Source organism: Lampris incognitus, chromosome 7 (assembly GCF_029633865.1).
Source record: "Lampris incognitus isolate fLamInc1 chromosome 7, fLamInc1.hap2, whole genome shotgun sequence".
NCBI classification, from domain to species: Eukaryota; Metazoa; Chordata; class Actinopteri; order Lampriformes; family Lampridae; genus Lampris; species Lampris incognitus.
In genome coordinates, this window is record NC_079217.1 from 43934839 (window position 1) to 43959973 (window position 25135).

General features: G+C 40.3%; 1 protein-coding gene across 3 annotated transcripts in view; it reads left to right on the forward strand.

Annotated features, from left to right (window-relative positions):
* Window positions 1–25135, forward strand: part of myo18ab (myosin XVIIIA b) — a 216720-nt gene that overhangs the window by 67088 nt on the left and 124497 nt on the right. For all 3 annotated transcript variants that reach the window (XM_056283064.1, XM_056283065.1, XM_056283067.1), the window contains exons 3-10: window positions 2896–2983; window positions 3447–3553; window positions 8595–8771; window positions 10708–10918; window positions 13087–13229; window positions 14489–14589; window positions 18629–18692; window positions 18910–19054. In XM_056283064.1, the coding sequence (XP_056139039.1) occupies window positions 2896–2983; window positions 3447–3553; window positions 8595–8771; window positions 10708–10918; window positions 13087–13229; window positions 14489–14589; window positions 18629–18692; window positions 18910–19054 (1036 nt within the window). The remainder of the gene's footprint in view (window positions 1–2895; window positions 2984–3446; window positions 3554–8594; window positions 8772–10707; window positions 10919–13086; window positions 13230–14488; window positions 14590–18628; window positions 18693–18909; window positions 19055–25135) is intronic.

The following is a 25135-nucleotide window of genomic DNA, read 5'->3' on the forward strand; positions in this document are numbered from 1 at the left end:
TCACTTTCTTGTTTCAGGGCCTCATATCAAGTTTCTCATATTCTTGTTTTTGACTTCCATCTCCATGTCTGTTATCACCCCTTCTCGCTTTCTCTTACTCTATCTTTTACTCACGTTGCCTCTTGGCTGTGGGTGTCTCTGTGGTTATTGTGTGGCTAAGCTGGAGCCGCCAGTCAGTGAGTCGGCCTCTACCAAGCCTATCCCTGTGGCCCCAGAGCTTCAGTCTCCCCCTCAGGTACCAACCCAAACTTTTTGGGTGTCCCAACTGGGTTTGTGCAGTGTGCCAGAGGTCAATGCTCCTATTCCACTACTAACCTTGTAACTGTTTTTGCTACAACACGGTAGTCTCCTTTCTATCCTGTGTGGCGCAGTGTGGATTATGTCTACTATGCCCAGTAGCTGATGACTGAAGTGATTGTTTTACTCTTACCTTTATTTGCTGTAAATTGTTTGAACTAGCCTCACAATACCTTTTTAACTGGTTTTTCTTTATTTGAACCACATCATTGCCCTTTGAGTTGTGATGCTTCAACCTAACTCTCCGCAATGCAACTGCCCTACTGAAAATGTCTTGATGCATGCTCAATAATCCAGGTAAGAAAATCAAAGGAAGTTGAATCAGTTCATCTGGATACAACATTTATTGACAGGTACATTTTATCACTCAAATAAGTGACATCTCCAGTCTAAACTGACTGCAGGTATCCCCACCCTTATAAACAATCCAGTGACATAATGACCGAAACCAATGACCAGTTTCATATGCAAGTATGGGTGTGACCATTAATTAGAGTTTCAATGGCCATGTATATTATTCATAGAGGATTTGGGAATGTTTGCAATCACAGCATTGTAAGATGGTGTCAGATGTACTCTTCTTCTGTAGATGTACACCCATCTACAGGCCACTTTTTCAAGTATGAGGATGTGCACATCTTTGATAGGGAGGAACGCTGGTTTGAACGGGGAGTCAAAGAGGCCATCTATGTTAAGAAGGAACGACCATCCCTGAACCGGGGGGGGGGGGCAGAATATATCTGTCAACATCTTGCAATGCTGTGATTGCAAACATTCCCCAGTCCTCTGTGTATAGTACACATGGCCATTGTAACTCTAATTAAAGGTCACACCCGTATTTGCATATGAAACTGGTCATTGATTTGGGTCGTTATGGAACTGTATTGTTTATAAGGGTGGGGATACTTGCAGTCAGTTGAGACTGAAGAATGCACTTAGTTGAGTGATGAGACGTAACTGTCAATAAACGTTGTAACCAGATGAACTGATTCAACCTTCTGTGATGTCATACTGAAAAGTTTGATTTGGAGTTCCATCAAGCTGATTTAAGAGTTTGCTTATGTGTTGCTTCTTCTTTTACATTTGGCAAGGTAATGAGGCCCCCCGAATGAACTGTTTGTTGTGTTTTTGGCCATGGTCTTGCTCTAAGCTGTGTTTTTTTGTGTGGTGGCATTGTTGATGAAATATCGTGAGGTTCTTCCATCTCTGCTCTCAGCACAGACTTCTGTCAGTCTGTGTAACCTCATCTCCCAGGTGGGCTCAGCTTTTATAGCAGTCTCTGCTCCCAGCTACCATAAGGCTTGGCTTAATTGCATGATGTCTTATTCAAAATGGTTAGGATTATGACAAAACAATTTTTTTTCAGGTTTGCCAGATAAATGCAAGTATTTCCATCCCAACTGTTCTTTTCTTTATCCAGTGATCCAGGCAACACCAAATCAAATGAATTAAAAAAAAACCCAAAAACTTTACTATTTGGTGCGTGATGTTCAGTCCTTACATGTATACCTGTTTCTCATAATTAACTGTGATCTATGACCTCTTCCTCCTCCTTGCTTGCCAATCACCAGGGAGCAGTAGAAGATGACCCTGTGGCCAACCTTCAGGTGTCCTATGCTGCAGCTCAGCAGCCAAAGGTCTGGCTTGCACTGTGCCTGCGTGTGACTCGTCCCCTCCATGTTGGAGTGCTTTATTTAGCAGAGCTCTGTCCCTATGCTTGTTTAGCAGAGCTCTGTCCCTATGCTTGTTTAGCAGAGCTCTGTCCCTATGCTTATTTAGCAGAGCTCTGTCTCTATGCTTGTTTAGCAGAGCTCTGTCCCTATGCTTGTGGATTGCTGTGTTCCTTATCCACTTTCTTTTCGTCCATTCACTTTTTATGACACTCTTCTCATGCAACAGTCCTTAGGTGGAGTTTTTATGTATTTATTTATTAGGAATTTATTTCTGTTCCTTTCTGTTACTGTTTTTGTTATTTGTTTTATTCCCTTCATCACGTTAATCAATGGCATTTTGCTTTTATGATGTCGTGATGAGTATTGTGGTATTAGTGTGTACAGAACCTTTCACCCATCCAGCCCCCCATACTCACCTCTGTTGCGGTTTGCTTTGAAATAGGCTACAATATCTTGTATGGATCACTGACAGTTTGCCTGCCACACCTCTGTTACACAATCACCCAGACACATCACGCTGAGGAAGCATGCCATGTCTCAGGACTGTAGAAGAGCCAGGTGTGAGAGCACAAAGCACTTGAGAGTGTCTCTACACTTAAGCGCTGTGTTCTTTCATTTTCAACATGTTTGCAGTGTCATCCAGTGCATTTTAATCATCCTTCATAGCCTTGAAATATATGTTGGTATTTTTTCAAATGTATACATACATGCAGTGAGATGATATCCAGACTGAGAAAGTACGTTGTGAGAAGGGTTGGATTCTGAGTCTGTTGAATATTGCTTTTTTTCTGAGGGCTATGCACTCTGAACCAGTTTTAATTAATAATTACTTTTTCATGAGTTTGGGAATTACATCCTTAATCACTGGGTTTCTCTGAGCTTGTAATTTACATCTCTAATCCAGCTTGTCCCTCCTTTTCACCAGGTGAAGACCGAGGAGCAGATAGCAGCAGAGCAGGCATGGTATGGCTCAGAGAAAGTGTGGCTGGTCCACAAGGACGGCTTCTCCTTAGGTGAGACATTGGGATTTTTCATAGTGTTCACCAGTTCCTGCATATACATTCATCATCTATTCATATCAGATGAAAACACCAGATATGTCAATTCAAATTCATCCTTCTTTCACCATCCTGTTGACATCTGTAATCATTTTTAATGTTGATGATTTATTCTATTTTAATTTTCTCCTTTATTTAACTGACATCACTTTGAGGGCTATATGTACTGAAATAATTGTGTTTTTTTTTTTAAACCAAAATTTCAAGGAATAGCTTGTATACTGGTTTATGAAATTTGGCTGAACCACAAAATAAATGTAATATGCAAGTAAAGTTTGTTCAAATTTTAATGATATTCAGTTTAGTGAGTGTGATTCTTAGATTAATGAATCGATGAATTCATGCAGGTGGCTTCTCAGATGGGTGTGGGCAAGATGCAAAAAAGTGAACTACTGTTTCTTCTTTTCTCTTTGGCCAGGCACTGTAGTAAAGACAGAGTCTGATTCTGTGACTGAGGGCAAGGTGAGAATCAAACTGGAACATGATGGGACAGTACTGGATGTAGATGAAGATGATGCGGAAAAGGTGAGAGGTAGTGTCAGTAGTGACTGCTTAAAGAGTAACCAAACCTTAGACCATTTTAGTGCATTTACTGACAGGTTAAAAAAACATGTACAGGTTAAAACATGGCCGACTGGTCTTGGTACTCTGTGATGTTAGCATAGCAGGATAAACACAGCTGTAGATAATAACATTAATAATAACATTAATAATAGATCTGTTGGATTTAGGTGTGCCAGCACATCTATCAGCATTGACAGGCAGAGGCAGAGCCAGCACTAACAATTGTCAATAGTACTGTCAATTTTGGTTATTTAGCTGTATTTTTTATAGGCTAAACAAGACAACCAAAATCATTTTGAGGAAATGGCAGCAGAATTTTAATGGTTTTCATATGGTGGAAATGCTGAGTATTAATTATAGTTGTTCATTGTTCACTTTCAAAAACATCTCATTATGGCTGTTGTTTATGCCTGTATATGTAATGTTTTTGTCTATGGTATTGAATTGGTAATACACACATAGTGTTGGAAATGTAGGAACTTTTTGAGTATATTGCGTAAGCGTTCACAGTTAGCCTTGGTCATTACAGATGTTTGGTATACTCAGGATCAGATTTGGACATTAAATAGGGAATGACATGTTGAAGGAGCAGAATGAAGGAGAAAGTTTGAATAAAAAAATTTGCTAGAAAATAATTTAAAAAAGATGGGATGTCCTGGAAGCCTGTTGGAGCCCAGACAGCTGCCAGGCTTCCAGCACGTGCCCAGTCAGAAGTTAACAGCTGCAGCTGCAACTGGTGTCAGCTGTCACTTAGCTGTGGTACCTGGCCTGGTCTGACATGGAGAGCTCTGAGAGGACTTTGAAAATCTGTTTCCTTCCACAAAACAACTATTATTTGTACCGTTTTCTGGACCTAGAAAAGAATGGACAGTGACTGGATTTAGTGTTTTGCTGAAATTCAGAGTGAAGAGAAATTAACAACCTCTGCAGGATATCAACTTAAACTTGACATTTATCTAGCACACTTTGAATCATAATTGCTATTGACTCGGTGGATTTTACAGATTGCAAACAATAATAATAATAATAATACGTTTTATTTATACAGCACCTTTCAAAACAATGTTACAAGGTGTTTTACAATATAACAATACAATAAAACAGTGAATGTGGTATGTATCAAAATTTGGGCACCCTTGTCAGTGCACCTTTATTAGAAATCCCAGCCACCAACCGCCAAGATTGAAAGACAATTACTACAATCAAGACAACACTACTTCGAAATGGGAGAAAAGACAGGTAAACTTCTTGCTTACTAGGCCAGGACAGCAGCTCTCTCAAGACTGATCCCCAGGATGAAATCACCACTGGGGATTATTGTCTCTGACCCAAAAATGGTGAATAATGTTTTTCAAAAATGTTATTTTGACCTTTATTCCTCTGAATACTCACCTGAAGTCTGGAATGGCCACAACCTGCTGGAGCTGATCACGTTTCCGAGAATTAGTGTCAATTTCACCAATGAGCTGGGAGTTCTGATTTCAGCCGATGAAGTAAAGGAGATAGTCAGACTGCTGTAAAATGGTAAATCCCCAGCCCCAGATGGGTACATAGTAGAGTTTTATAAAGCATATTTAAATTTAATCTCTCCGCTTTTAGCGGATGTTTACAATGAATCCTTCACTGATGGCTGATCACCTTTGAGTTTATTTGAAGCCACCATCTGTCTCTTACTAAAAAAGGATTAAAACCCTCTTGAATGTAACAGTTACAGGCCCATATCTCTCTTAAATGTAGACCAAAAGATTCTAGCAAAGGTTTTAGCTTCATGTTTACAACAGGCCCTAGCAAATTTGATTTCAACAGACTAAACGGGTTTTATGGTAGGAAGGAGCTCCTCTTATAACACCAGAAGGCTGCTCAATATAATTGGCTCCCCTAACCCTGACACTCCTGAGGTGTTAATATCTTTAGATGCGGAAAAAAGTGTTCAACAGGGTTGAGTCGAGATACATTTATTACAGGGGTCCCCAATAGGCGGCCCGTGGGCCACGTCCGGCCCGTGACGGGTTGATTTAATTTCTTAGTAAAAGTAAGACTAGTAATATATCGAAAAATAGATGAAAAATCTCTGTTTAAATTATAATACCTGCAACGTATCGACACCAAAACAAACTAACGAACAACATGCTGCTGGAGGTTGAGTGGCCCGTGGTTTTAAAAGTGGCCCGCTATGAAAAGTAATTGGGGACCCCTGCTTTATTATGTCTTAGAAAGGTTTGGTTTTTAGCTCCGACTGTATAACATGGATTAGACTACTCTATGAAGCTCCTGTTGCTTGTGTTCTCACCAATGTCGTGAGGTCTCCCCCTTCGCTGTCCACCATGGCACCAGAGAGGGGTGCCCTCTCTCTCCCCTCGTATTTGATATTGCCATCGAACTCCTAGCCATTTGGCTTTGAGAGGAGAGGAGATTTCAGGGCATCACCAGGATGAGTATCACTTACAAACTGTCCTTATACACAGACGATCTGCTTTTATATGCCTCCAACCCAGTTTCATCCCTCCCAGTTGTCAAAGACATTTTAATTCAATTTGGCAAGTACTCCGGATATAAGTTAAATTTCCAGAAAAGTGAACTCCTCCTCATCAATGTTTTGGCCAAGAAAATACCAGAGTCTGTCCTCCCATTCAGAGTAGTCCCTGAAGGCTTTAAATTCTTGGGAGTGTTTATAACCAATGACCTTTTCACCAAAAACTTTCAAACCCTTATTGATAAATGTAAACATGGCATAATTCGCTGGTCCCTCTCCACTTGTCCTTAATTGGCTGTGTCAACCTTATAAAGGTGCCAATCCTCCCCAAATTCTTATACCTATTTCAACACATTCCAATTTTTATGAAAAAGTCTTTCTTTCATCAACTAGATCAGATGGTGTCCTCATTCCTATGGGCTAATAAACTGCCACACATTAAAAAATCCATTTTACAACTCCCCAGAAAGTCAGGTGGTCTGGCACTGCCCAATTTTATTTAGTATTACTGGGCATGCAGTATTGGCAAATTACACTGTTGGATTGATAACAGGGCTGAGACACGTCCCCTATGGGCCCAAATGGAGCTACTGTCTTCAAAGCTCTCCCTCCAGTCTGTCACTACTGCACAACTCCCCCTTAAAATTCATAGTATTTCCCAAAATCCAGTCGTTACCAACTCAATTAAGATATGGATACGATTCCGTAAGCATTTCAAACTGGACAAACCGTCTACTTTAGCCCCAGTCTTCAAAAACCATTTAGTCCCACCTTCTTCCTCCGACCCCATTTTTCGCATTTGGCGTGACAAGAGCTTACTTAATATCAAAGATTTTTATAAGGAAGGAATCGTCATTGATTTCACAGAGCTCTCAGACAGGTTTGACCTGCCTAAATCCCACTTCTTTCACTTCCTTCAAGTTAAACTTTTACTTAAAACCAATTACCCCCATTTCCCTAATCACCCTCCTGTATCCACTATTGACTTCCTTCTTACTCTGGACCCTGCACAGAAACGCTCCATTTCCATAATTTATGGCTCCATTGACTCCCTTAACCCTGATCCAGCAGCACATCTGAAGGAAATTTGGGAACAGGAAATTGGTGTGTCAATACATGACAACCAGTGGGACCATATTCTCGATCTGGTCCACTCAGCCTCTATGTGTGCTAGGCATGGTCTACTCCAGAGTAAGATTCTTTTCAGAGTACACTACACCAATGCCCGACTAGCAAAAATCTACCCAGCTATCAATGATACTTATAATAGGTGCAAACAATCACCCGCAAACCATACTCACATGTTTTAGTTCTGTCCAAAACTGACAGATTTCTGGTGTCAAATTTTTAACACAATTGGGGGACAGTAAGTCCCAAGTGTGTTAAAAATGTTGTGTTCAGGTTTAAGGTATGAACCTTAAGCCTGAACCTCTTAAAGCCCTATTTGGAGTCCCACCATCTACAGCACCCAATTTGTCTTTGATAAAAGAGTGCATCTTGGCCTTTACAACTGTTTTAGCTATTCACCTCATTTTATTTAATTGGAAACATGCCCCCCCCCCACACACACACACATACAATCCTTTGACGTGACCTGGAAGCCTTGATCAAGTATTTGAAGATGGCTACCATTCAACCAGATGACAACTAGATGCCCCCCCTCCCACTTTTTTTTGCGTGCTTGTGTGTGTGTGTGAAATTAATTTATTTTTCTCCCTCTTAGTTTTTTGTTTGTTTGTTTGTTTGTTTTGTTGTTTTTTTTTTAATAGCCAGTGGGAAGAATTTGGGTGGGAAATGTTTTTTGGTTAATAGGTTTAATGAGTGTACCTATTTGCCTTTCACTTGGTGTTTTTCTCTTGTAACAAGTGGGTGGGAGGAATTACTGGGCTCATGGGTATATGAAGATTGGGTAAGAATTAATTGGAATAGGGATTGATTACTGTTCTTGTTGCTGCTTTTTTTTCTACTGTTTGTATACCCCACTATAATAAGTTCTGTTTATATATGTATGAAACCAGTTCAATTGGACATTTTGTATAACAATTTTTTGTATGCAACACTGGTTCAAAAATCAATAAAAAGTTAAAAAAAAGAAAAAAAGACATCCGAAGTCCCAGCCACAGCTGATAAATTTCAGCTCACAGACTTGGGGTTTTCCCTTGCTAAATTAAGCTGCCAATTATCTGGAGAAAAGGTTATTGTTTACTAATAGCACGTTAAATGCTGACTTGGGAAGCTTGTTGGTATCAGTAAAGTGATGTGAACCCCTCTGCTTGTTCCTCATGAGCATGATGCTGGGATGATTAAGAAATACAGAAGATTAGATTGGATCTCCAGGTCTTCTACTTTGGTCACACAGATAAAAAATTTAAAATGTTAAGACACTTTCTCATTGTTTAATCCTTCCTTTGAATTAAGTACAGTCAATGTAATTTCAGTTATGCTGCCTGATCAGGACATCAACTGAATCTTGGGGAATATGCCATTAGACCCAGCTGGTCTCATGTGTTTTTTTTTTTTACTGCGTAGGCCAACCCTCCATCATATGACCGCTCTGAAGACTTGGCCTCGTTGCTCTACCTAAATGAGTCCAGTGTCATGCATTCCCTGAGACAGCGCTATGGAGGCAACCTCATCCATACCTATGCTGGACCCAGCATGGTGGTGATCAACCCCCTCAGCACACCTTCTATGTACTCAGAGAAGGTAGGACAACACAGCTGGGCACCCTGACAACCATAGCTCCTGACATACACATTCATGTACACATAAGCAAGCCATGCTAATAAGGCATTTGGGAAGTCTGTGCCTGAGAACTTAGAACCAAATGGTGGTTTAATACTTGCTGTGTGACACTAAATCACTCAATAAAAGACTTGCCTCTTATACAGGCACACTGACAAACAGCATACACTGCTATTAAATACTGAAAGACTTGACAATTGAAAGAGGAGATATGGTCATGGATGCATTTTAGAGGTGACTCTCGAATCCTGCAGCATCTGTCCATTCATGATAATAACATTTATTATGTCTTGACGCATGCTCCAGGTAAGGAAATCTCAGAAAGTTGAATCAGTTCATCTAGATTCAACATTTAGTGGGAGAAACATTTCATCGCTCATCTAAGTGACTTCGTCAGTCTCAGCTGACTGCAGGTATCCCCACCCTTATAAACAGCACAGTTGCATAACAACTGAAACCGGCACAGTTGTATCACTACTGAAACATCAACATGGTAAACATCAGCAATCAAATGTCTCTCATCACCAACTGCAATTTCAGTCTAAGAAGGCTAACCTGTCATTTTTCACATCCTCTCTGGTGAACTTGATGTGGTTGTCCACAGAGTTATTGTGGACGGTGAAATATGGTATATCCCGAGATTTAATTTTAACCCAGGTGTCGCCCACAAATCTGAACCAATTGTTAGGTGGTGTCCCTGGATAGGACATCAGAGCCCTTTTTTCCACTTCCTCCATAGACAAGTTGGCTGTTTCAGCAGCCAACTTGTCTATGGAGGAAGTGGAAAAGTTGGCAACTATAGTACACGTGGCCATTTTAACTCTAATTAATGGTCACACCTATTTGTGTATGAAACCGATCGCTGGTTTCGGTGGTGACACAACTGTGCCAGTTGTGGTCATTATGCAGCTTGTGCTGTTTATAAATGTGGGGATACCTGCAGTCCGCTGAGACTGACGAAGTCACTTAGATGAGTGATGAAACTTTTCTCCCACTAAATGTTGTGTCCACATGAACTGATTGAACTTTTTGGGAGTAACATTTATTAGCTCCAAGACCTCAGTCATACACACACAAGCCCACAAGTAGATACAGACGCACAGCTCATTTGGTGTCATTATGATGTACATGATGATGTAAGGTACACCTTGTGCCAGCATGGATCTTGTGCTTGTTTCTTCAAGCAGCTCCACACTACTGATATATATATATATATATATATATATATATATATATATATATATATATATATATATATATATATATATATATATACTGTAATGTTCTGTTTTCAGGTCTGCCATGTGCTAGTACTAAAAGTCTTCATATGGTTCAAAATGCTGCAGCTAGAATCCTAACTAAATCTAGGAAATTTGACCATATTACACCAATTCTTGCTTCCCTTCATTGGCTTCCTGTCCATGTTAGATCAGAATACAAGGGGCTTCTGCTGATTTCTAAAATCCTAAATGGGCTTGCCCCATCTTACTTGTCTGATCTCCTTAAACCGTACATTCAATCTCGAGCTCTTCACTCTCAAAATACAGGGCTCCTGTGTGTACCCAAAGTTAAAAAGAAGTCAGTTGGTGGCAGGGCCTTTTCCTATCGGGCCCTGTTCCTGTGGAATAACCTGCCTGCGGCCGTCAGACAACCAGAGTCTGTTGAGTCCTTCAAATCCAAACTTAAAACTGATCTTTTTGCATTAACCTACAACTAGTTACCTTTAAATTTAATAGTTTACGACTTGTACTTGTATGTATGTATGTATGTATGTATGTGTGTGTATTTTTCTCTTATCCCTTTGTGCCCGTTATTTTTTTTATTTCCCATTCTTTACTTCTCTCCCTTCTCCTCCACTGTCTCTCTCTCTCTGCTCAACCCGTCTCTCACTGCTCAGGTGATGCACATGTTCAAAGGCTGCCGGCGTGAGGACATGGCTCCTCATATCTATGCTGTGGCCCAGTCTGCCTACCGCAACTTGCTGACCACTCGTCAAGACCAGTCCATTGTGTTGCTTGGCAAGTCTGGCAGCGGCAAGACCACCAACTGTCAGCACCTGGTGCAGTACTTGGTCTCTATCGCTGGTAGCACTGGCAAGATCTTCTCAGGTGAGCCTCTTGGTGGAATGGAGTGGTTAGAGGAGAGCAACATGGAACCTGACACTTCGGACATCAGGTCACACAAAAGGGCCAAAAACCACAAGAAAACTGGATTGTTGAAATGTTCACTTTAAAATAAATAAAACAACTGATTATTAAAGATGGCATAAACATTTTTTGGTTCAAATGACTAATATTTCTTGATTTTAAAAAAACCTTGATATAAAATGTATTTTTATTTGATGCGTACATTAAGAGCTACTGTACTTTGTGTAGCTAAGTTTTGATAACAAGGTTTCCCCTTAAAGTATTCAAATTGAATTAGAAATAACGTGAGCATCATAGCTAACCGTTAAGAAACACTACTGCCTGGATGTCTTACTGTTATTACTAATATTGATATTTGATTAGCAATGTATGACTGCCATGTTACATCTTGCTATCAGGATGGGGGTAACAAATGCTAGTCAGTGTGTCATTGCCTGTTTACACCAATGTCTTAATGAGTTGAGTTTAATTAAGCCTTGCAAAGGAAAGGAATAATCACCTAAGCTTTTTGAATTCTCCTGCCGCCCTGTAATAGGGCAACATGGAAGCATCAGTCAGCCAATCAACGATAAAATTAATAATAATAATGATTAATAATGAGCTTTATTTACTTAGCACCTTTCTGAAACATAATCATAAAATGCTATACAGTGAAATGAAAAAAGTAGACAAGTGATAAATACAAATAAGCCAATAAAACACCCAAGTGCTAATAAAAGATGAAATACAACAAAGTGGAAAAACATCAATAAAAGAGAAATAAAAGAAAGGAGCTCAAAAAACTACACAAAACAACAACCAACTCATGCTACAACTGCAACATTGAACTGTGGTTTTGTTTTTACAAGACATTAAAAAGAAGAGACTGAGTTGACTGACCTAAATGCCTCAGGTAGGCTATCCTGCACAGTCCCGGTCACCTTGGTCACGGATCTGGATTGGGATCCAACCACTGAAACTGCTTCTGAGGGTTTCATGTGCTGCCCTGCACACATAACGCCTGCAGCCCAGTCATGTAGTGAGGAGCCAGATTATGAAAGACTTTTTTTTAAAGTGAACAACCAAATCTTAAAATTAGTTTTAAAACCAACAAGAAGCCGGTGAGGGGCAACTAAAATGGGTGTGACGTGCTCACATTTCTTTGGTCCAGGTATTTGCTTTGCAGCTGCATCGTTTACCAATTAGAGTTGATGTAATGAACTTTAGCTTTATGATGCAATAAATGACAATACTCTAACTGAGAAGACATGAAGGCATTATCAACTTTGTTCAGATCTTCACAGGATAAATATACCTGTATATATATTTTTTTTACTGAATCTGTTAACATTTTCAGACTTGCATCATTTAACTGACGAATGTGTTGGGACATCCAGCACTGAATATCTGTAAGGGTCAAGACAAGCTAGACTGTTGGGTGCAGCTTATCATGTGCATTTAGATTTTTTTATATTTAATTTTTTGGATTTTTTCCCCCCTTTTTCTCCCCAATTGTACCTGGCCAATTACCCCACTCTCCCGAGCTGTCCCGGTCGCTGGTCCACCCCCTCTGCCGATCTGGGGAGGGCTGCAGACTACCACATACCTCTTCCGATACATGTGGAGTTGCCAGCCGTGTCTTTACACCTGACAGTGAGGAGTTTCACAAGGGGGACATAGCGCGTGAGAGGATCACGCTATTCCCCCCAGTTCCCCCTCCCCCCTGAACAGGCGCCCTGACCGACCAGAGAAGGTGCTAGTGCAGCGACCAGGACACATACCCACATCTGGCCTCCCACCCGCAGACACGGCCAGTTGTGTCTGTAGGGACGCCTGACCAAGCCGGAGGTAACACGGGGGTTCAAACCGCCAATCCCTGTGTTGTTAGGCAATGGAATAGACCACCACGCCACCCGGACGCGTGCATTTAGAATTTGTCATTATAGTCAGATTTTATCATTATTTTTTCATCTAGGGGTATACATTTGATGTAGTGTGAGTGCGGTGGAACAATCAGTAGTCATTCTTAAAGACATTTTTTTTTCCGGAATAATAAGTAATATACGTTAAAAACCTCAACTAATCAAACGTAGTACTAGTTGTCAGAACTGAAGCTGCGATGTCCTCCTCTCCCACCTTTCCTCCCCCAGCGGAGAAATGGCAGGCAGTGTACACTATCCTGGAGGCTTTTGGGAACAGTGCCACTTCCATGAACACTAATGCCAGTCGCTTCTCCCACATTGTTTCTCTGGACTTTGATCAGGCTGGACAGGTTGCCTCTGCCTCTATTCAGGTACCCCCCCCCACACACACACACACATACACACACAAACCTTTTCTGTACTTGTGAGGATTGTTATTGACTACATTCATTCCCTAGCCCCTAATCTTAACTGTCTGTACAACATTTCTAACCTGGGCTCTTACCCTGTGTTACCCTGTATTACCCTGTGGTATGTTAGGGGTTCCTGGACTGTGGGCCAGGCCCCCTGGGACATGCAGGCGATACTGGGTGCACAAGAAGATGCTTAAGATGTTCACATGGAACCAAATTGCTTTTCTAATAGACACCTCACATTAATATGAATTCAGTCAGGACTGCATAAATGTTACAGTTTTTTTCCCAATCCGTTATTTCAACATGTAAGTATTATTTCATTTTCAATACAATAAAGTAGTACGACTTATAGTTGACTATCGTTGCATAATAATTTTTTGACAGAAATGGCTTTTTTTTTCTTTTTTGAAAAAGTATTGATCACAGTTGATTCTATCAAGCTAGATTGGGGGGGGGGGCAAAGTATTTCTATTTCCCCAAGTGGAACTGACTGAAAAAGTTTGGGAACCACCGCTCAAGCCTAACCCTTATCCTAATTTCAACCATAGCCCTAAACCAATGTCCTGACCCCAAATACACTCATGAGGAAGTGAGGACCGGTCATAATCTTCACTGTGTAAAAATATCCTCACTCTTTTGGTTAAAAACCCAATTTGGTCCTCAGATATATCTGGAAAAAAAGGTGTGCACACACACAAACATGTGCATACACGCACGCACACTAGGGATGCACTGATGGCACTTTTTCACTGCCAATACCAATTCCCATTATGGATCTTTACATTTTGGCCTCATTCAATCCATTACTTTTGCTGAATAGGGATAATTTACACCATTAGTTTGGGGTCAGTGTGCAGAATAACTGAGTAGTAACTGAGCTTTTCCATCAGTTTTATTTACAACATAGTTTTTGGCTTGATTTTCACCCTTGGCGATATCTTTGATAGCAATACTCCATTTTAACCTGGTGTTGGCTTAATTAATATCCCATTCAGTATCAGTATCGTTGCGTCCCGAACACACACACACACACACACACACACACACACACACACACACACACACACACACACACACACACACACGTGCACTGGTGCATGCTTAAGGCACAAATACATGCATGTGAATCCATGTGAACACACATCAGCTCATTTACTGGAGCTGATAACAGTGCAGACAGGTCCACAGTAAGCCCTGTCCCACCTCTACCACAGACCATGCTGCTGGAGAAGCTGAGGGTGACCAAACGCCCAGAGGCCGAGTCCACCTTTAACATCTTCTACTACATGATGGCCGGAGCTGACGCTGCTCTCAGGTGACACATTTAAGCAACGCTTTCACATGATTAAAATTAACATGATTAAAATTATCATGATTAAAATTAACATGATTAATGATGAGCTGAGTTTTTTTGCCACTAGTAGCACTACTGAGCAAAGTGGGTTCCCATACCAAAACAAAAACACTAACATAACATGAGTTTTTGCCAACTCTGCAGTTCAGTTTTAACAAAAGCATTGGTTGTTCATGTTCTTTGTGTATTTTGTTGGTATTACAATATTACATATTATACTAGAACAGCTGGAATCACTCCAGGACTGACATTTGGCTCCAGAGCCAAAAGAATCCCTATGCTGTAGTGTGTATGTATGTGTGTACAGAAAGGAAAATGAAAGGAAAATAGGTTACTAGACTGCGTTCAGAATGCATGGCCTGTCCCATGAGATATTTAACCACCGGTTTACCCCGGCCTCTACCAGTGGAAATTGCACTGGATGAAGTAATGATTCATAGCGCTCTGAAACTGAGCTGTCTTCACACTTGGGTCTGTTTTGCTGGTCCGAACTCCAGTGCGACCCCCCCCGCCCCTGCTGGTCTCTTTTCATACTACATCATTTTGTTGCCAACCCTGGCCCGTTTACGTCATCAACACATGAGGAATGGGCAACTTTCATTTACCAATGTTGCTCTGCAATGATGCAAAATGGAAAGCCACACTATATTTATTTATTTTTTATTCATCTTTTCTTTAATATGGTGTCAGCACCAGAATAACCGTGTTCAGCATTTTCACTATGCCATAAATGCATCCCACTGTCTGAGAGTGATGTGAGCTGCTCAGATAAGGAGGTTTTTGTGGTGACAGGCAGCAATGCGAAGTGAATTTGCAGCTTTGGTTGAGCATATACGAATACCCTCAAGGTGAGCGAACAGTCAAGTCAATTTTATTTGTATAGCCTAATATCACAAATTACAACTTTGCCTCAGGGGGCTTTACAGCAACACAGCATCCTTCTCCTTAGACCCTTGCATTGGATAAGGAACAACCCCCTAAGAAACCTCTAACAGGGAGAAAAAATAAGAAGAAACCTCAGGGAGAGCAACAGAGGAGGGAGCTCTCTCCCAAGATGGACAATGTGCAATGGATGTTGTGTGTACAGACCAAAACACAATTTACAGAATACAACACCGATAGAGGATAATAGAGTTATAATGGAATTATAAGATATATGAAGAATATGATGAAGAGGATAGGACAGGACAGCCTAGGACCTGAGCAACATGACCACCATCACCATGTAGAGCTGGTGGGAGGACAAACTACACATGCACACAGGGGAGACTCACATCACACCATTCATATGGCAGAAGAGATGAGGAAAGACATTAGTCACACATCGGTGAAGGAAAAGAATACAGCATTGAAACAGGTTAAGAAAATTATGTGGATTTATAAGATATGTAAAGAATGTAATGAGGAAGATGCCAAGCATTGTCCAGTTGGTGACCACCATCACCATGCCCACTGAGGCAAATTTGTAATTTGTGATAATGGGCTATACAAATAAAATTGACTTGACTTGACCATGGAGATCTGGGAGGACAGACTACACGTGCACATGGGGGGAGACTCAGGAATCAGGAACACTTTTATTTGTCATTTAATGTACTTCCGTACATGAAATTAAATGAAAAGTCATTTCCCCCAGCTCACAGCAGTGCAACACAAAGACAAAAACACATATCCAAAAACTACAAGAACTTCAATAACACACATATTAACTAACATATTTATCTAAAATAACACACATATCCAAAGTAAAAAAAAAAAATATCACTGTCCAAGGGAAAGAACGCCAGCCAGGATGACTGTTGGTACTGCTGGTCTGCATGGGCTAGCAGTTAGCTTAGCCTGCCCCGCTTCTGGACATTCTTTCAAATAGAGAGAAAAGACATGTGAGAGAAGAGAACAATTTGTAATAGTCAATAATCTGTACTCTATAATCTCGTCAGCAGAACAGTGCTTAGTAAATTCATTGAAACAGACCCACCATGCAGTACAGGTCACGAAGTCCTCAATTTAAAGGGAACTCATTGTAGGTCAAGGCAAAAAAAAAAAGACTTTTAAGTTGAGATTTAAAGGACTCAACAGACTCTGTCTGATGGCAGCAGGCAGGTTATTCATCAAGAACGGGGCCAGATAGGAAAGGGCCCTGCCACCAGCTGACTTCTTTTTAAATTTGGGTACACACAGGAGCCCTGTATTTTGAGACAGGTATGATTGGGCAAGCCCATTTAGGATTTTATAAGTCAGCAGAAGCATCTTGGAGTCGGATCTCACATAGATAGGAAGCCAATGAAGGGAGACAAGAATTGGTGTAATATGGTCAAATTTTCTAGTTTTACTTAAGATTCTAGCTGCAGCATTTTGAACCATCTGAAGGCTTTTTGTACTACCATGTGGCGGACCTGAAAACAGAACGTCACAGTAATCAAGTTTGGATGAAATAAATGCATGCATTGGAGTCTCTGCATCAGCCATGGACAGGAAAGCTCAAATTTTAGCGATGTTACTTGATTGAAAAAAGGCAGCCTTTTTGATTTCTTTAATGTGCTTATCAAAGGAAAGGCTGGGATCAAATGTAACACCAAGATTTTTGGCTGCCACATTTTGTGAAATCACAGACTTGTCAAATGTTACTGTTACTTGATCAAATTGGTGTCTGTGTCTAGCAGGGTCAACAACCAGCATCTCAGTTTTATCCAAATTTAAAAGCAGGAAATTCAGCGACATTCAATAGCCAAGCAGACCTCTAAATTCATCATTTGAGTATGACCATCAGCCCTTATAGGCACATACAGCTGACTATCATCAGCACACAATGGAAATTTGTTCCATGACTGCGTATAATTTGGCTAAGAGGTGAAATATAAAGAGAGAAAAGTAGTGGGCCAAGAACCGAGCCATGAGGTATGCCATATTTAACTTCATAAAATTTCAATGTATTATTATTATTGTAGTAGACAGTGTTCTTCCAGATAAGTAGTACTTAAGCCAAAAGCTAGCTAGGCCAGAGACACCAAAATTAAGAAAAATTCTGTCTCATGTATACAGTGATCAGTGGTGTCAAAGGCTGAACTGAGGTCCAGTAGTAGAAGCACAGAGGTGGAACCAGAGTCCATCGCAACTAGAAGATCATTTACCACTCTGGTCAGAGTGGTTTCACTGGTGTGACAGGCCCTGAAAGCCGATTGAAAAGAACTGTGTGGCTATCTGCAATTATTTTGCAAATAATATTTAGATGTGACAAGCATGAATTACCACTTAGATGTCCTCTAGTCACTATTTTTAAGATTGTTAGCGTTTTTTTAAAATTGCATGTTAATTACTTGTCATTTACTTTGGGAATTTAGATTCCTGAACCGCACTGGAGTTTGGATAGCTTTCACACCAAATGTGAGCTGCACTGGAGTTCAGCTGAACTGTACCCCACACCCCTGTTTTCTGGAGGTCTCAAGTACGGTCGCTTGGTGTGCACCCAAGTTCAGAAAACAGCTTTCACATCAACAATATGAAATAAACTAATGGCTCAAGCGGACTCGGGTCTGCACCAAAAGCTCTAGTTTGAACACACCCTAAAGGATTTGTATTTTACTTTGATCATATTCACAATATAGGACTCACCCTTAGTGAGGACCACTCAGGTTTATTTTTAAAACCAACCAAACTGAAGTTGTATGAGTTGTGAAATCTCATTTTATGAGATGAAAAAAGTGCTGTGATATGTGTGAAAACATTTCTTACATGTTGCAAAATGGGCCCAAGTAATATCAATACTCCATGTTAAGGATTTCAAAGGTTCTCAGCTTCTCAAGTGGACATGTTGTATACATTTTGTCCTGTACAGTTGTCAAGTAGATTTTGGTTAAGCTGCCATAGATGGCTGAATGCTATTATAACCCAGTTTTTCTTCATTGTTGAGGTGGAGTAGCCTGTCATCTTATGTCATTTTGCCCATTCATTCTCTGTCAAATCTTTTTTCACTCACTCTCCCCCATGTCTGCATCCTCAGAACGGAGCTACACTTAAACCACTTTGCTGAGAACAGTGCTTTTGGGATCCTACCTCAGTCCAAGGTAATCACACTACATGATATAATGGCAATAATGGCAATATGCAAGCCTGCAAAGAAAATTAATCTATCATGCATCTCCCTTATGTAACTATTGTAACAAAAGAGCGCAGCATGTCTGAAATATAAATTTTGAGTGCGAGTGTGCATTGAAATAAAGCAAACACATGCCCATTCATGAAAGTTATGCTCTTGGCCCCTCTTTTATCCCTTCCTCCCAGCCTGAGGACAAGCAGCGAGGCTCCCAGCATTTCATCAAGCTGCAGGCAGCCATGAAAGTGCTAGGCATCTCTGTTGAAGAGCAGAAGGCCCTCTGGCTCATTCTGGGGGCTATCTACCACCTTGGGGCTGCAGGGGCCACTAAAGGTAAATGCCACCAAGCAACAATCTTGAATCTTAATTCTGCTGAGGAGCAGCCTCTTAATGGTTTTTAAATAAGGATGTTAAACCAACCATGACTTCATTTGTTTTATGAACTGTCAGCTGTATGTCACATATATATTTCAGAGTATTTGTTTTCAAAGAGATTGTTCTTGTACAATTTGAATAATTGTACCAGTTATGCCTTTTACAAGATGGACACATGGTGCTGCCTCAATGATTTCAGCAAGTATACCTCAAGAGGTATGGTATACCTCAGCTCCCATTCTCCCTTCCTTAGTAGTCCTTTGTTTTTTCTAAAATATCAGTGTTCACTTGCCTCCCCATAAATATCACTCAAAGACTGATTATTTTTTTTGCCAATTGAAGAATGTTGACGCCAACATAAAATAAAACATTTATATATATATATATATATATATATATATATATATATATATATATGGCCACATCTTCACTATTCCATTGGAGCAACATGGCCAAAAGAAGTACAGAGATGATTTAAAAATCCATCTGGCTCTCTTTCTTCAAGCCCTGTAATAGAATAACAGTTCAGAGTCACTAGATGGGAGTTTATTCAACTAGTTTTTAATTAGGCATGTTATAAAAATGTTGATGTTTTGAGGATACCAGAGAAAACTCTTGAAGCTCTAAGTTGAGGGATCCGGAGAGTTACATGCACGGCAGACATTTCTTTTAATGAAGGCCGATTGGTCACGTTTTATCAGTCTTAATAAAATCACTGATGTTCTTACCTGCAATCAAAAGGTGTGTGTGTAGGGGGTCCGCGGTGGTGTAGTGGTCTAAGCATCGGCTTTGTGACAATGCCGTTGCCCACTGGGGACCGGGGTTCGCACCCTGGTCTCGTCAGATCCGACTATGGCCGGACTCGACGAAGCAGCAATAATTGGCAACGCTGTCTTCGGGAGGGGGGCGGAGTCGGCTTGTGTTCATCACGTGAATGCGTCTCTGTGTGTGTCGGAAAAAGCAGTGATTCGGCCTGGAATCGCCTTGTCACGAAAGTGGCGAGGCATCTCCTTCGAGACTGCCGGCCGGAGAAATGCAGTTGGCGAGCGCATACAGTACGAGGGTGGGTGTTTGAACTAAAATAGGGATTGATTGGCCACTAAATTGGGAGAAAAAGGGAAAAATCAGAAATAAATTTATAAGAAAAGGTGTGTGTGTGTGTGTGTGTGTGTGTGTGTGTGTGCGTGCGTGCGTGCGTGCGTGCGTGCGTGCGTGCGTGCGTGCGTGTGCGTGTGCGTGCAGTAGCTGAGAAAACGGTAGTCTTCTTGATGAGTGCATGTGGACCAGACCACATACATGCTGCTCTCGCAGGAAGCTGAGTTGGGATGAGTTTGATTCATGTGGCAGAAGATATTATTTTGACTTCTCTGACAAAGAGAAGCTTTGCACAGCTAACCATTTATCTCCCCTGACTTGTTAAACCCTTACAGAATCCAAATCTAACTGAATGAATAGTTTCGTTCAGAAATTAATTTGAAATCCTCAGTATAGCTTAAGACAGAATGAGAAGCTTTAGTCTGCAGGAAGTAGTTTGTCTGAGATAGAAACTTTGGACCACGTTCTGAATCACCAGTAGGTGTCAGGCTTGATCTTTGACTCAACACAAACAGTTGCATGTCAGTCGTAATTGGAACAGAAGGATAATCTACTAGATGTGTCCACCTTGCATTTTACATTCTGTTTTCTAATTCGGTTAAGATGAGATAAATGGTTTCGAAGAAACAAAGAAACTGTCAGTCACATTGTAGAGAGGATGCTAGGTAACATAAGATTATATACATTATATAGATTGTAGAGAGGATGCTAGGTAACATATACATTGTAGAGAGGATGCTAGGTAACACAACATTATACACATTGTAGAGCGGATGCTAAGTAACATAACATTATAACATATACATTGTAGAGATAATGCTAGGTAACATAACATATACACATTGTAGAGAGGATGCTAGGTAACAACATCATAACATACACTACCGTTCAAAAGTTTGGGATCACCCAAACAATTTTGTGTTTTCCATGAAAAGTCACACTTATTCACCACCATATGTTGTGAAATGAATAGAAAATAGAGTCAAGACATTGACAAGGTTAGAAATAATGATTTGTATTTGAAATAAGATTTTTTTTACATCAAACTTTGCTTTCGTCAAAGAATCCTCCATTTGCAGCAATTACAGCATTGCAGACCTTTGGCATTCTAGCTGTTAATTTGTTGAGGTAATCTGGAGAAATTGCACCCCACGCTTCCAGAAGCAGCTCCCACAAGTTGGATTGGTTGGATGGGCACTTCTTTGAGCAGATTGAGTTTCTGGAGCATCACATTTGTGGGGTCAATTAAACGCTCAAAATGGCCAGAAAAAGAGAACTTTCATCTGAAACTCGACAGTCTATTCTTGTTCTTAGAAATGAAGGCTATTCCATGCGAGAAATTGCTAAGAAATTGAAGATTTCCTACACTGGTGTGTACTACTCCCTTCAGAGGACAGCACAAACAGGCTCTAACAGGTACTATTTAATGAAGATGCCAGTTGGGGACCTGTGAGGCGTCTGTTTCTCAAACTAGAGACTCTAATGTACTTATCTTCTTGCTCAGTTGTGCAACGCGGCCTCCCACTTCTTTTTCTACTCTGGTTAGAGCCTGTTTGTGCTGTCCTCTGAAGGGAGTAGTACACACCGGTGTAGGAAATCTTCAATTTCTTAGCAATTTCTCGCATGGAATAGCCTTCATTTCTAAGAACAAGAATAGACTGTCGAGTTTCAGATGAAAGTTCTCTTTTTCTGGCCATTTTGAGCGTTTAATTGACCCCACAAATGTGATGCTCCAGAAACTCAATCTGCTCAAAGAAGTGCCCATCCAACCAATCCAACTTGTGGGAGCTGCTTCTGGAAGCGTGGGGTGCAATTTCTCCAGATTACCTCAACAAATTAACAGCTAGAATGCCAAAGGTCTGCAATGCTGTAATTGCTGCAAATGGAGGATTCTTTGACGAGAGCAAAGTTTGATGTAAAAAAAATCTTATTTCAAATACAAATCATTATTTCTAACCTTGTCAATGTCTTGACTCTATTTTCTATTCATTTCACAACATATGGTGGTGAATAAGTGTGACTTTTCATGGAAAACACAAAATTGTTTGGGTGATCCCAAACTTTTGAACGGTAGTGTACATTGTATAGAGATTATGCTAGGTAACATAACATGATACACATTGTAGAGAGGATGCTCGGTAACAACATATACATTGTAGAGAGGATGCTAGGTAACAACATTACATATATACATTGCAGAGAGGATGCTAGGTAACATAACATTATATACATTGTAGAGAGGATGCTAGGTAACATAACATTATAATATTATATGAATTATAGAGAGGATGCTAGGTAACATAACGTAACATACACATTGTAGAGAGGATGCTAGGTAATGTAACATTATAATATTATATACATTATAGAGAGGATGCTAGGTGACATAACATTATACACATTGTAGAGAGGATGCTAGGTAACATAACCTTATAACATTATACACATTGTAGAGAGGATGCTAAGTAACAACATTATAACATATACATTGTAGAGATGATGCTAGGTAACATAGCATATACACATTGTAGAGAGGATGCTAGGTAACATAACATTATAACATTATACACATTGTAGAGGGGATGCTAGGTAACATAACATGATAATATTATATACATTATAGAGAGGATGCTAGGTAACATAACATTATAACATTATACACATTGTAGAGGGGATGCTAGGTAACATAACATGATAATATTATATACATTATAGAGAGGATGCTAGGTAACATAACATTATAACATTATACACATTGTGGAGAGGATGTTAGGTAACATAAAAAACACACCTTGATATTTACCATCAAAACAGTTATTCCTTACCGCGAGTGCAGGTGAACAGCTTTGTGTGTCTTCGTGTGTAGCTTGTGTGTGTAGCCAAGTTCTTGAGCCCTCTCTGTACATGTGAGTCTGTCACCCCGACTGTATTTTGAGCTGTCAGTCCAACAGTGCTTTTAGAGACACTTAAACATGTGACTTATAAGAGTACATTTGTGGAAATAAATGGAAAGCATTCAGCTAGCTTCTCTACAGCAGTGACCAGAGAGCATGTGCCCTGTTGCCCTGTCTTGTAGTGCATTTACTTCTGTATGTAACAATGGCTGTTCAGTTTGTATTTCCAAAGCATAGAAATAGACTGCCAATGTCTGTTTACCCAGTGAATTTCACTTAATGAAAGTAGTAGTAATATATGACATAAATTGTTTTGCTGCTAACCCTCTTTCTCCACTTGTGCAATTGCATGCTGCGCCTTATCCCATGCATTACCCCATGCAGAGGCAGGAAAAGGTAACATAACAGAAAACCAGTCAGTGTTTTTCATTCTTGCTTTGGATTTTGAAATCCATTCTTCTAGGGTTGCACTGATAGCCATTCTTTTACAAAGTAAACGTAAGAATGGATATTTTTTGTTGACTTACTGATACTGAGGACCAACGTGTGTATACAAAGTCAAAGTATCTTTATGTCCCTTACAGGGAAATTAGTTTGCAGCCAGTATATATAAAACTCACACAAACAAAACATACAAACACCAAGGCAGAAGTGACATGTCACTGATGGACAACAAAAAGCAACAGGACATAGCAGGCAAGGAGAACCAAAAGAGAACCAAATGCATACAAACTGTGTAACTTCATCAACAATGTCTAAAAACAGGTCACTGCACCAGCCACCAATTCAAAAACATTAGGTTTTTTTTAATTAAATAGAGCAATAACCATTTTGACATCAAATAACAAAAATTGACTGCTGGGATAGGCTCCAGCATCCCGCAACCCTGAGAGCAGGATAAGCGGTTTGGATAATGAATGGATGGATAGATAACAAAAATTATCTTAATTCACTCTTTCCTAAAATAGTTCAGATGCACCATCTTTGACTGCAGCTTGCATGAGCAACCTCACAGTATCAGATCCAGTATGGGTTGACCTAACCTATGGAAAGCCCTTTGATTGTCCTCTGGTGTGGACTCTTATGTTGGCTTTGGTGTCAGTGCAGCCCGAGTTTCTTGTTCGTATATGTTGTTGAAATGCCTTTTTCATTCCATCCTGACCAGAAGTCATTAGCATTTTTATTGTTTCTCCAGCCCCCTTGTCTTCCAGAGCCTCCAATTATCTTTTTTCTTCTTATGTACGCTCTTCTGTAGTTCTCATGACAGTTCTTCCCCAACACCCTCATGCCCCCTTCTGAGAAGAACATCATAGGGATCAGAACTTTGTTGTCGATTCAAAGTGCTTTTTCTGATGCCTGCTCATATCACACTTTCGGTTTCCAAAAAGCCTTTACAAGTAGAGCTTTATCATTTGAACTTCTCTAGTTAATTTTTTTTCTTTTTAGTTCTCACCCTAAATTTATTCACCCAGCCCACCCCATGGATATCAGAGAGTCCTCTGATTGTCTTTGTCTGTGTGTTTTGGCTGTCTACATGCTGTTTGAGTGGGTGCTTATGCAGATAGTCATGTCCCATTGGTTGATTCCAATGGGGAGTCTTTGAGTTCCTCAAGATCAGTCTGAAATGTGCTCCTTACATGAACATGCATGAAAATGCAGGGTTACAATCAGTGCTGAGGGTTATTACCCGGTTTGCTTTCATTCTTGTGTCTCAAGGCTGTTTTGTTAACTTGTGTTTGCTGAATGCAGTTGCAACTAATGTCTTAAAAAAATCCATAATTTGTCTAATATGGCTTGTATCCTTATACTGTATATGCCTTCTAATGCATGTTAGGTCTTGCTCATACTGCTGGCAAATCGGATTTGTTTCTCAAATCAGATCTTTAAGACAGACTGTCCGTACCTTTATTTGCAAGTGATCAGATGGGATTTGTGTGTCCAAACATCACCAACCATCTGTATGGGTTACTGTGGTAATGTCACAGCCGTGAGTAACTACATACGCTAATGATGCGGTTTGCCACTGCAGAAGTATGAGAAGTGGAGATTC